Source organism: Salmo salar, chromosome ssa19 (assembly GCF_905237065.1).
Source record: "Salmo salar chromosome ssa19, Ssal_v3.1, whole genome shotgun sequence".
In the NCBI taxonomy this organism is placed as follows: Eukaryota; Metazoa; Chordata; class Actinopteri; order Salmoniformes; family Salmonidae; genus Salmo; species Salmo salar.
This window is the reverse complement of record NC_059460.1, coordinates 7,458,502-7,472,154: the sequence shown is the minus strand read 5'-3', so window position 1 is coordinate 7,472,154 and position 13,653 is coordinate 7,458,502. Positions and strand designations below refer to the sequence as shown.

The window sequence follows — 13,653 nt, the reverse complement described above, 5'->3', positions numbered from 1 at the left end:
ACATCGACGTCTTGCTTCCTGACAAATTAAACAACTTCTTTCCCCGTTCTGAGGATAATACAGTGCCACCGACGTGGCCCGCTACCAAAGACTGTGGGCTCTCCTTCGCTGTGGATGACGTGAGTAAAACATTTAAACGTGTTAACCCTTGCAAGGCTGAAGGCCAAGATGGCATCCCTAACCGCGTCCTCAGAGCATGCGCAGACCAGCTGGCTGTGTGTTTACGGACATATTCAATCAATCCCTATCCCAGTCTGCTGTCCGCACATGCTCCAAGATGGCCACCATTGTTCCTGTTCCCAAGAAAGCTAAGGTAACTGAACTAAATTACTATCTGTCATCATGAAGTGCTTTGAGAGACTAGTCAAGGATCATATCACCTCCACCCTACCGGTCACCATAGACCCACTTAAATTTGTTTATTGCCCCAATACGGCCACAGACGATGCAATCGCCATCACACTGCACATTGCCCTATTCCATCTGGACAAGAGGAATACCTATATAAGAATGCTGTTCATTGACTACAGCTCAGTATTCGACATCATAGCACCCTCCAACATCATAATTAAGCTTGAGACTCTGGGTCTTGACCCCACCCTGTATAACTGGGTCCTGGACTTCCTGACGGGCCGCCCCCAGGTGGTGAGGGTAAGAAACAACATCTCCACGCTGCTGATCCTCAACACTGGGGCCCTGCAAAGGTGCGTTCTCAGCCACCTCCTGTACTCCCTGTTCACTCACAACTGCGTGACAATGCACGCCTCCAAATCAATCATCAAGTTTGCAGATGACACAACAGTGGTAGGCTTGATTACCAACAACAACGAGACATCTTACAGGGACGAGGTGAGGGCCCTCTGAGTGTGGTGTCAGGAAAATAACCTCACTCAATGTCAGCAAAACAAAAGAGATTATTGTGGACTTCAGGAAACAGCAAAGGGAGCACCCCCCTATCTACATTGACGGGACAGCAGTGGAGAAGGTGGAGAGTTTTAACCTCTCTGGGATTTTGACAACAGCCAGTGAAATTGCAGGGTGCCAAATTCAAACAACAGAAATCTCATAATTAAAATTCCTCATACATACAAGTATTATACACAATTTTAAAGATAAACTTCTTGTTAATCCAACCAAAGTGTCCAATTTCAAAAAGGCTTTATGGCGAAAGCACACCATGTGATTATCTGAGGACAGCACCCCATTAAACAAACACAGACAATCATATTTCATCCCGCCAGGTGCGACACAAAACTCAGAAATAACGATATAATTCATGCATTACCTTTGAAGATCTTCTTTTGTTGGCACTCCAATATGTACCATAAACATCACAAATGGTCCTTTTGTTCGATTAATTCTGTCGTTATATCTCCAAAATGTCAATTTATTTGGCACGTTTGATCCAGAAAAACACCGGTTCCAACTCGCGCAACATGACTACAAAATATCTAATAAATTACCTGTAATCTTTGTCCAAACATTTCAAACAACTTTCCTAATACAACGTTAGGTATTTTTTTACGTAAATAATCGATAACATTTAAGACGGGATAAACAGCGTTCAATACCGGACGAAAACAAAGTGGAGCGTGCTTTCAGGTCATGCGCCTCTAACAAACAGTACACTTCACTCGACCCTCATTCTGAACAGCAATACTCATTCATTACACAAAGGAAAAACATCAACCAATTTCTAAAGACTGTTGACATCCAGTGGAAGCGGTAAAACTGCAAGCAAGTGTCTTAGAAATCTAGATCTCCCTAGAAACCCCATTGAAAAGAGAGTGACCTCAACAAAAGAAATCCTGGTTGCTTTGTCCTCGGGGTTTCGCCTGCCAAATAAGTTCAGTTATACTCACAGACATCATTCAAACAGTTTTAGAAACTTCAGAGTGTTTTCTATCCAAATCTACAAATAATATGCATATCCTAGCTTCTGGGCCTGAGAAGCAGGCAGTTTACTTTGGGCACGCTTTTCATCCGGACATGAAAATACCGCCCCCTATCCCAGAGAGGTTAAGTTCCTCTGTGCACACATCACCAACTAACTGAAATGGTCCATGCAGACAGACAGTGTGATGCAGAAGGTGCAACCTTTTCAACCTCAGGAGGCTGAAAAAATGTGGCTTGTCATCAAAAACCCTCACAACATTTTACAGGTGCTCACCTGGTACGGCAACTGCACCGCCCACAACCACAAGGCTCTACAGGGGTTGGTGCGGTCTGCACAATGCATCACCGGGGGCAAACTACTTGCCCTCCAGGACACTTACAACATCCGATGTCACAGAAAGGCAAATAAGATCATCAAGGACAATAACCACCCGAGCCACTGCCTGTTCACCCCGCTTCCATACATAAGGCGAGGTCAGTACAGGTACATCAAAGCTGGGACAGAGAGATTGACAAACAGCTTCTATCTCAAGGCCATCAGATTGTTAAACAGCCACCAATAACACAGAGGCGGCTGCCTACCTTCAGACTTGATATCATTGGCCACTTTAATAAATGGAACACTAGTAACTTTAATAACCTGATATGGATAGGGGGCAGTATTTTCACGGCAGGATGAAAAAATTTACCCGATTTAAACTGGTTACTACTAATGCCCAGAAACGAGAATATGCATATTATTAGTAGATTTGGATAGAAAACACTCTGAAGTTTCTAAAACTGTTTGAATGGTGTCTGTGAGTATAACAGAACTCATATGGCAGGCAAAAACCTGAGAAAAAGTCAACCCGGAAGTGTAGGATCTGAGAAATGTAGTTCTTCTTTATAGTCCCTTTCGAAACTACAGTATCTGTGCTGTTACGTTGCACTTTCTAAGGCTTCCATTGGCTGTCTAAAGCCTTCAGAAAGTGGATTGAGGCTTCTCCTGTCTCTGGGCAGAGTATAGGAGCTCAGTTACTGAGTGGTCTGCCTGAGGACAAAGAGATTGGATATGCGCGTTCTTGCGAGCACGCTGTTTTTTCTTTTCCTCCTTGAATGAATACAGCATTGTCCGGTTGGAATATTATCGCAATTTTACGTTAAAAATACCATAAAAATAGATTTTAAACAGCGTTTGACATGCTTCTAAGTACGGTAAAGGAACATTTTTACTTTTTGTGTCTTGAATTGCGCTCACGTGTTACCCTTTGGATAGTGACCTGAACGCACGAACAAAACGGAGGTATTTGGACATAACTATGGATTATTTGGAACAAACCAACATTTGTTGTGCATTCTGATGAAGATCAGCAAAGGTAATACAATATTTCGAATACTAATTCTGTGTTTAGGTTGCCCCGAACTTGTCGGGTGTCTGAATAGCTCGCCGTGATGGCGAGCTATGTACTCAGAATATTGAAAAATGTGCTTTCGCCGAAAAGCTTTTTTAAAATCTGACACAACAATTGCATAAAGGAGTTCTGTATCTATAATTCTTAATATAATTGTTATGTATTTTGTCAACGTTTATGATGAGTATTTTTGTAAATTCACTGGAAGTTTTTTGTGGGAATACATTTTCTGAACATCACGTGCCAATGTAAAAAGCTATTTTTGAATATAAATATGAACTTGATTGAACAAAACATACATGTATAATATAATGTCCTAGTAGTGTCATCTGATGAAGATCATCAAAGGTTAGTGCTTCATTTAGCTGTGTTTTGGGTTTTATTGACATATATGCTTGCTTGGAAAATGGCTGTGTGGTTATTTTGGTCTATGTACTCTCCTAACATAATGTAATGTTTTGTTTTCGCTGTAAAGCCTTTTTGAAATCGGACAACGTGGTTGGATTCAGAAGAGGTTTATCTTTCAAACGGTATAAAATAGTCGTATGTTTGAAAAATTTAAATTATTGGATTTTTTAGGTTTTTGTATTTCGCGCCATGCAATCCCATTGGCTGTTGGCTAGGGGTTCCGCTCCGCCAGCGGAAAGCCTAGATGTAAGAGGATAATGTTTACATATCTCGCATTACTCATCATATATGTATATAATGTATACTGTATCCTTCACTATCTATTCTTTAATATCTATTGCATCTTAGATGCTCTGTCACTGCTCATCCACATATTTTATACTTACAGTTGAAGTCAGAAGTGTACATATACCTTAGCCAAATACATTTACTGATTTATTTCAGCTTTTATTTCTTTCATCACATTCCGAGTGGGTCAGAAGTTTACATACACTCAATTAGTATTTGGTAGCATTGCCTTTAAATTGTTTAACCTGTTAGGGCTAGGGGGCAGTATTTGCACGGCTGGATAAAAAAAATGTACCCGATTTAATCTGGTTACTAATCCTACCCAGTAACTAGAATATGCATATACTTATTATATATGGATAGAAAACACTCTAAAGTTTCTAAAACTGTTTGAATGGTGTCTGTGAGTATAACAGAACTCATTTGGCAAGCAAAACCCTGAGACATTTTCTGACAGGAAGTGGATACCTGATGTGTTGTATTACCTTTAAACCTATGCCATTGAAAAACACAGGGGCTGAGGAATATTTTGGCACTTCCTATTGCTTCCACTAGATGTCACCAGCCTTTACAAAGTGTTTTGAGTCTTCTGGAGGGAGATCTGACCGAACAAGAGCCATGGAACGATGATGGCCCATTAGACACCTGGCGCGCTAGTTCATGTTGGGTACCCTCGTTACAATACGTTATAAAAGAGTATGCATTCGTCCACCTTGAATATTATTCATGTTCTGGTTAAAAAAGGCCCTAATGATTTATGCTATACAACGTTTGACATGTTTGAACGAACGTAAATATATTTTTTCCCCTCGTTCATGACGAGAAGTCCGGCTGGCTTAGGTCATGTGCTAACAAGACGGAGATTTTTGGACATAAATGATGAGCTTTTTTGAACAAAACTACATTCGTTATGGACCTGTGATACCTGGAAGTGACATCTGATGAAGAGAATCAAAGGTAATGGATTATTTACATAGTATTTTCGATTTTAGATCTCCCCAACATGACGTCTAGTCTGTATCGCAACGCGTATTTTTCTGGGCGCAGTGCTCAGATTATTGCAAAGTGTGATTTCCCAGTAAGGTTATTTTTAAATCTGGCAAGTTGATTGCGTTCAAGAGATGTAAATCTATAATTCTTTAAATGACAATATAATATTTTACCAATGTTTTCTCATTTTAATTATTTAATTTGTGGTACTGACTTGACTGCCGGTTATTGGAGGGAAACGATTTCCTAAACATCAATGCCATAGTAAAACGCTGTTTTTGGATATAAATATGAACTTGATAGAACTAAAAATGCATGCATTGTCTAACATAATGTCCTAGGAGTGTCATCTGATGGAGATTGTAAAAGGTTAGTGCATAATTTTAGCTGGTTTTATGGTTTTGGTGACCCTGTCTTTGAATTGACAAAACATTACACACAACTCTTGTAAATGTACTGTCCTAACATACTCTAAATTTATGCTTTCGCCGTAAAACCTTTTTGAAATCGTAAAACGTGGTTAGATTAAGGAGATGTTTATCTTTCAAAGGGTGTAAAATAGTTGTATGTTTGAAAAATTTGAATTTTGACATTTATTTGGATTCAAATTTGCCGCTCTTGAAATGCACCTGCTGTTGATGGAGTGCACCACGGGTGGGACGCTTGCGTCCCACCTAGCCCATAGAGGTTAACCTGTTAGGGCTAGGGGGCAGTATTGACACGGCTGGATAAAAAACGTACCTGATTTAATCTGGTTACTACTCCTGCCCAGTAACTAGAATATGCATATAATTATTGGCTTTGGATAGAAAACACCCTAAAGTTTCTAAAACTGTTTGAATGGTGTCTGTGAGTATAACAGAACTCATATGGCAAGCAAAAACCTAAGATTTCATGCAGGAAGTGGCCTGTCTGACAAGGTGTCGTTCTTCTTGTCTCTGTTTATTGAAGAGTGAGGATCTTAGCTGTCCCGTGACACTTCCTACGGCTGCCATAGGTTCTCAGAAGGCAGCAAAACGCTGAATCGTGGCTTTGCAGGCTCTGGCTGAAACAAAGTAGCGCGTTTGGGTAGTGGCTGGTTACAGTACTGTGAGACTCAGGCTCGTGCCCGCATCGACCGAAAGCTTTGTTTTCTTTTCTCTGTTTAGCTAAATGGACATTCCCGGTCGGAATATTATCGCTTTTTTATGAGAAAAATGGCATAAAATTGATTTTAAACAGCGGTTGACATGCTTCGAAGTACGGTAATGGAATATTTAGATTTTTTTTTGTCACGAATTGCGCCATGCGCGCGACCCCGATTTACCATTTCGGATAGTGTCTGGGACGCACGAACAAAACGCCGCTATTCGGATATAACGATGGATTATTTTGGACCAAACCAACATTTGTTATTGAAGTAGCAGTCCTGGGAGTGCATTCTGACGTAGACAACAAAAGGTAATCAAACTTTTATAATAGTAAATCTGATATTGGTGAGTGCTAAACTTGCCGGGTGTCTAAATAGCTAGCACGTGATGGCTGGGCTATGTACTTAGAATATTGCAAAATGTGCTTTCACCAAAAAGCTATTTTAAAATCGGACATATCGAGTGCATAGAGTTCTGTATCTATAATTCTTAAAATAATTGTTATGCTTTTTGTGAACGTTTATCGTGAGTAATTTAGTAAATTGTTAGTGAATTCGCCGGAAGTTTGCGGGGGGTATGCTAGTTCTGAACGTCACATGCTAATGTAAAAAGCTGGTTGGTGATATAAATATGAACTTGATTGAACAAAACATGCATGTATTGTATAACATAATGTCCTAGGGTTGTCATCTGATGAAGATCATCAAAGGTTAGTGCTGCATTTAGCTGTCTTCTGGGTTTTTGTGACATTATATGCTAGCTTGAAAAATGGGTGTCTGATTATTTCTGGCTTGGTACTCTGCTGACATCATCTAATGTTTTGCTTTCGTTGTAAAGCCTTTTTGAAATCGGACAGTGTGGTTAGATTAACGAGAGTCTTGTCTTTAAATAGCTGTAAAATAGTCATATGTTTGAGAAATTGAAGTAATAGCATTTCAAAGGTTTTGAAAATCGCGCCACAGGATTCAACTGGCTGTTACGTAGGTGGGACGAATTCGTCCCGCCTGCCCCAGAGAGGTTAACTTGGGGAAAACATTTCGGCTAGCCTTCTACAAGCTTCTCACAATAAGTTGGGTGAGTTTAGGCCCATTGTTCCTGACAGAGCTGGTGTAACTGAGTCAGGTTTGTAGGCCTCCTTGCTCGCACACACTTTTTCAGTTCTACCCACAAATTTTCTATGGGATTGAGGTCAGGGCATTGTGATGGCCACCAATATCTTAACTTTGTTGTCCTAAAGCCATTTTGCCACAACTTTGGAAGTATGCTTGGGGTCATTGTCCATTTGGAAGACCCATTTGCGACCAAGCTTTAACTTCCTGACTGATGTCTTGAGCTGTTGCTTCAATATATCCACATAATTTTCCCTTCTCATGATGCCATCTATTTTGTGAAGTGCACCAGAACCTCCTGCAGCAAAGCACCCACAAAACATTACATTACCAGTTGTTGCTTCAATATATCCACATAATTTTCCCTTCTCATGATGCCATCTATTTTGTGAAGTGCACCAGTTCCTCCTGCAGCAAAGCACCCACAAAACATGATACTGCCTCCCCCATGCTTCATGGTTGAGATGGTGTTCTTCGGCTTGCAAGCCTCCCCCTTTTTCCTCCAAACATAACAATGGTCATTGTGGACAATCAATCAATAAAATGTATTTATGAAGCCCTTCTTACATCAGCTTATGGCTCCGGGCTGGCGGGCGGCTCTGGCGGCTCCGGGCTGGCGGGCGACTCTGGCGGCTCCGGGCTGGCGGGCGACTCTGGCGGCTCCGGGCTGGCGGGCGGCTCTGGCGGCTCCGGGCTGGCGGAATGCTCTGGCGGCTCCGGACAGGCAGGTGGCTCTGGCGGCTCCGGGCGGGCGGGCGGCTGTGGCGGCTCCGGACAGGTGGGCGGCTCTAGCGGCTCCGGACTCATGGGCGGCTCTGGCGGCTCCGGGCTGGCGGGCGGCTCTGGCGGCTCCGGGCTGGCGGGCGGCTCTGGCGGCTCCGGGCTGGCGGGATGCTTTGGCGGCTCCGGACAGGCGGGTGGCTCTGGCAGCTCCGGGCTGGCGGGCTGCTCTGACGGCTCCGGACAGGCGGGCGGCTCTGGCGGCTCCGGACAGGTGGGCGGCTCTGGCGGCTCCGGACTCGCGGGCGGCTCTGGCGGCTCCGGACTCGCGGGTGGCTCTGGCGGCTCCGGACTGGCGGGCGGCTCTGGCGGCTCCGGACAGGCGGGTGGCTCTGGCGGCTCCGGATAGGCGGTCGGCTCTGGCGGCTTTGGACTGGCGGGCGGTTCTGGCTGCTCCGGACTGGTGGGCGGCTCTGGCGGCTCCGGACTGGCGGCTCCAGACACACAATCTCCCCGTGTGCCCCCCCCAAATAATTTTTGGGGCTGCCTCTTCACCTCCACCTGCTGCCCCGGCAGGTTGTTGCAGTGGTCAAATAGCTGTTCCCAAGTCCAGTCTATTCTTCCCTCCAATTTCTCCAGTGACCAGGATGCCATCACCTCCTGAGCACGCTGCTTCATCCCCTCCTGCTGCTGCTCCTTCCTTCGCTGCTTGGTCCGTTGTTGGTGGGTGAATATGTAACGGCCGTCGTCTAAATGAGACCAAGGTGCAGCGGAGGGTGTGTTCATCATGAAAGGATTTAATGATCGAATGAACACTATACAAAAGAAACCAAAAAAACGACTAGCAACAGTTCTGTCAGGAACACACTAAACAGAAAACATTCACCCACAAACCCCAAAGGAAAAACAGGCTACAGCTGTTCCTGATTGAGAGCCAAACACGGCCGAAACAAATTAAACCACCAACATAGAAAATGAACATAGAACGCCCACCCATGTCACACCCTGGCCTAACCAAAAACAGAGGAAAAAACCCTCTCTATGGCAAGGGCGTTACACACTGAGTGATGTTGCATGTGTTACATTCAGCAAAAACATGACTGTTCAACTATTGAACAATCATGTTAACCTCTATGGGCTAGGTGGGACGCTAGCGTGCCACCCGTGGTGCACTCCATCAACAGCAGGTGCATTTCAAGAGCGGCAAATTTGAATCCAAATAAATGTCAAAATTCAAATTTTTCAAAAATACAACTATTTTACACCATTTGAAAGATAAACATCTCCTTAATCTAACCACGTTTTACGATTTCAAAAAGGTTTTACGGCGAAAGCATAAATTTAGAGTATGTTAGGACAGTACATTTACAAGAGTTGTGTGTAATGTTTTGTCAAGTCAAAGACAGGGTCACCAAAACCATAAAACCAGCTAAAATGATGCACTAACCTTTTACAATCTCCATCAGATGACACTCCTAGGACATTATGTTAGACAATGCATGCATTTTTAGTTCTATCAAGTTCATATTTATATCCAAAAACAGCGTTTTACTATGGCATTGATGTTGAGGAAATCGTTTCCCTCCAATAACCGGCAGTCAAGTCAGCGTCACAAATTAAATAATTAAAATTAGAAAACATTGGTAAAATATTATATTGTCATTTAAAGAATTATAGATTTACATCTCTTGAACGCAATCAACTTGCCAGATTTAAAAATAACCTTACTGGGAAATCACACTTTGCAATAATCTGAGCACTGCGCCCAGAAAAATACGCGTTGCGATACAGACTAGACGTCATGTTGGGGAGATCTAAAATCGAAAATACTATGTAAATAATCCATTACCTTTGATTCTCTTCATCAGATGTCACTTCCAGGTATCACAGGTCCATAACGAATGTAGTTTTGTTCAAAAAAGCTCATCATTTATGTCCAAAAATCTCCGTCTTGTTAGCACATGATCTAAGCCAGCCGGACTTCTCGTCATGAACGAGGGGAAAAAATATATTTACGTTCGTTCAAACATGTCAAACGTTGTATAGCATAAATCATTAGGGCCTTTTTTAACCAGAACATGAATAATATTCAAGGTGGACGAATGCATACTCTTTTATAACGTATTGGAACGAGGGTACCCAACATGAACTCGCGCGCCAGGTGTCTAATGGGACATCATCGTTCCATGGCTCTTGTTCGGTCAGATCTCCCTCCAGAAGACTCAAAACACTTTGTAAAGGCTGGTGACATCTAGTGGAAGCAATAGGAAGTGCCAAAATATTCCTCAGCCCCTGTGTTTTTCAATGGGATAGGTTTAAAGTCAATACAACACATCAGGTATCCACTTCCTGTCAGAAAATGTCTCAGGGTTTTGCCTGCCAAATGAGTTCTGTTATACTCACAGACACCATTCAAACAGTTTTAGAAACTTTAGAGTGTTTTCTATCCATATATATATATATGCATATATGCATATATATGCATATGCATATTCTAGTTACTGGGTAGGATTAGTAACCAGATTAAATCGGGTACATTTTTTTATCCAGACGTGCAAATGCTGCCCCCTAGCCCTAACAGGTTAACTATATTTCTGTTTTTGATGTTGATGGGAATTCATAAACTAAGATTGTATTCATTCAAGGCCTCATAATATGGACAATAGAAAATACATTTTGGGGAGCTTGGTATATATTGTGGAACTGGTAACATGTAGACTGAACAACAAAATTATATTTATAGTATTAATATACACTGCTCAAAAAAATAAAGGGAACACTTAAACAACACAATGTAACTCCAAGTCAATCACACTTCTGTGACATCAAACTGTCCACTTAGGAAGCAACACTGATTGACAATAAATTTCACATGGTGTTGTGCAAATGGAATAGACAACAGGTGGAAATTATAGGCAATTAGCAAGACACCCCCAATAATGGAGTGGTTCTGCAGGTGGGGACCACAGACCACTTCTCATTTGCTATGCTTCCTGGCTGATGTTTTGGTCACTTTTGAATGCTGGCGGTGCTTTCACTCTAGTCAGGAGATGTGGAGGAGGCCGTAGGAGGGCAACAACCCAGCAGCAGGACCGCTACCTACACCTTTGTGCAAGGAGGAGCAAGAGGAGCACTGCCAGAGCCCTGCAAAATGACCTCCAGCAGGCCACAAATGTGCATGTGTCTGCTGAAACGGTCAGCAACAGACTCCATGAGGGTGGTATGAGGGCCCGACGTCCACAGGTGGGGGTTGTGCTTACAGCCCAACACCGTGCAGGACGTTTGGCATTTGCCAGAGAACACCAAGATTGGCAAATTCGCCACTGACGCCCTGTGCTCTTCACAGATGAAAGCAGGTTCACACTGAGCACGTGTGACAGACGTGACAGAGTCTGGAGACGCCGTGGAGAACGTTCTGCTGCCTGCAACATCCTCCAGCATGACCGGTTTGGCGGTGGGTCAGTCATGGTGTGGGGTGGCATTTCTTTGGGGGGCCGCACAGCCCTCTATGTGCTCGCCAGAGGTAGTCTGACTGCCATTAGGTACCGAGATGAGATCCTCAGACCCCTTGTGAGACCATATGCTGGTGCGGTTGGCCCTGGGTTCCTCCTAATGCAAGACAATGCTAGACCTCATGTGGCTGGAGTGTGTCAGCAGTTCCTGCAAGAGGAAGGCATTGATGCTATGGACTGGCCCGCCCATTCCCCAGACCTGAATCCAATTGAGCACATCTGGGACATCATGTCTCGCTTTAGTCCAGGTCTGGGAGGAGATCCCTCAGGAGACCATCCGCCACCTCATCAGGAGCATGCCCAGGCGTTGTAGGGAGGTCATACAGGCACGTGGAGGCCACACACACTACTGAGCCTCATTTTGACTTGTTTTAAGGACATTACATCAAAGTTGGATCAGCCTGTAGTGTGGTTTTCCACTTTAATTTTGACTGTGACTCCAAATCCAGACCTCCATGGGTTGATAAATTGGATTTCCATTGATTATTTTTGTGGGAATTTGTTGTCAGCACATTCAACTATGTAAAGACAAAAGTATTTAATAAGATTATTTCTTTCATTCAGATCTAGGATGTGTTATTTTAGTGTTCCCTTTATTTTTTTGAGCAGTATATAATATTTTTCTCTATTTCTTATATATACATCTTCATTATAGTCCAACAAGCAAACTGTTACCGTCCATGTAGCTATTGGAGAGAAATACTCCAGCTGTATTTATCCTGAATTCCTCTAATGCCTCAAAACTTATTACCAATCCTGTTTTACTGATAATTACATAGATTTGTTTCATAGCTCAGACTATTCTAATAACACTTCTGTCCTCAGGGTTCGGAAATATTCACAGTTTTCGCCAAAGATGGAGACCTTGGAATGCCCAAACCAATCCATTATTCCCTTGAGAATGGTAAGCGTCAACAGTTATCCAGTAGGCTTTCTATTGAAGTATCTCTGTATACATTGTTTATTTACATTGATTTACCATGATATGTGCTCATTTTATTTGATATAACGTACCAAAAAGCCTGTTGTATGTCTGAACTCCTTTACATACCCCTCGTGATGAAGGCATTCAATGGTCTGCTTCTATCTAAGATGTAAACACATGAAATCGTGATCTGCTGTCAGTGTGTTAAGAGTAGCTAATGTCAGCTCCCAAAGAATGAAATGAGACTGTTTCCGAGTGCACTTGAAATATGCATCATGCAATATGAATGGTCTTGATCTTATGAATAGGTAACTCCATTGACCAATTTATAGAAAGCTAAGCAATGTTACAGTTGACTAGACTAGCCAGCAAATACTGTAAACGTCAATGTGCCTGCTCAGGAAGCTGGTGTTTCATTAGCCATCTCTCTGTCAGTGAATTCAAGTTTGAATCATGTTTTTGCATGAATACCTCTTTTCAAATAACTAGCTGCAGGCTTAAATAAACATGAATTTATATAATTTGCATAGAAACCCAAATAAAAGCATGTAGAAGGAAAGATGTGGGTGTGTCATGTATGCTATAATGGAGGTTTAAAAACGACAGCTGCATACTGTATGCTTATTAACCTATACATATGGCATTGCCTACACATAAAGGATTCCTTGCAATAAAATCTTATTTAAAAACAGCTGTACAATGTGCTCTAGAATAATCCAGATGAGTTCTCAAATAGCAGCTGCAAAATTCCATTGTGGTATTGTTGGATGATTTGGAATATAAGGTATGGAGAATGATAAAGAGCCTGTAGGATTATAGAAAAAACAGTTGAGAAATGAATGTTTGAGTGTCAAATACTAAATGTTTTGTGAATGTTAGTATATTTAAGTGGTTTAAATGATTAACTTTCCTACTAACCTTTATTAGGTTCTGAACAAACAGGAAAAGCTCAAACAAAGTTTATTCACCCATACAGCTGCAAAGACAAAGACATTACACAACCACATATATTTATACCCTCCTACTAGGCAGAGTTAACTCTAGACAGTCAATAAATCGCTGTTCTTAGTCAGGAACTTAATTGGTTCCTCTCACTGGTGTAGTCATGGCCCTGACTGATGCTAGAACCTTTGTGTGTGTGTAATAGGACTGTTCCTTCTCACTTCATCTGACCTCGGGCCAAATTCCTCACTCCTCCCTAATACACAACTGTCCTACCTTATCAGTGACAGAAACCAGACTGTTTGTCCTATGCCTCCCTCCTTAGGAGCCATGATAATTAAC

At 42.4% G+C, this 13,653-nt stretch overlaps 1 protein-coding gene across 1 annotated transcript in view; it reads left to right on the top strand.

Annotated features, from left to right (window-relative positions):
- LOC106578368 (cadherin-related family member 1) overlaps positions 1-13,653 on the top strand; it is a 171,823-nt gene that overhangs the window by 39,583 nt on the left and 118,587 nt on the right. The window contains 1 exon segment of the mRNA XM_045702044.1: positions 12,270-12,348. Coding sequence (XP_045558000.1) covers positions 12,270-12,348 — 79 coding nt within the window.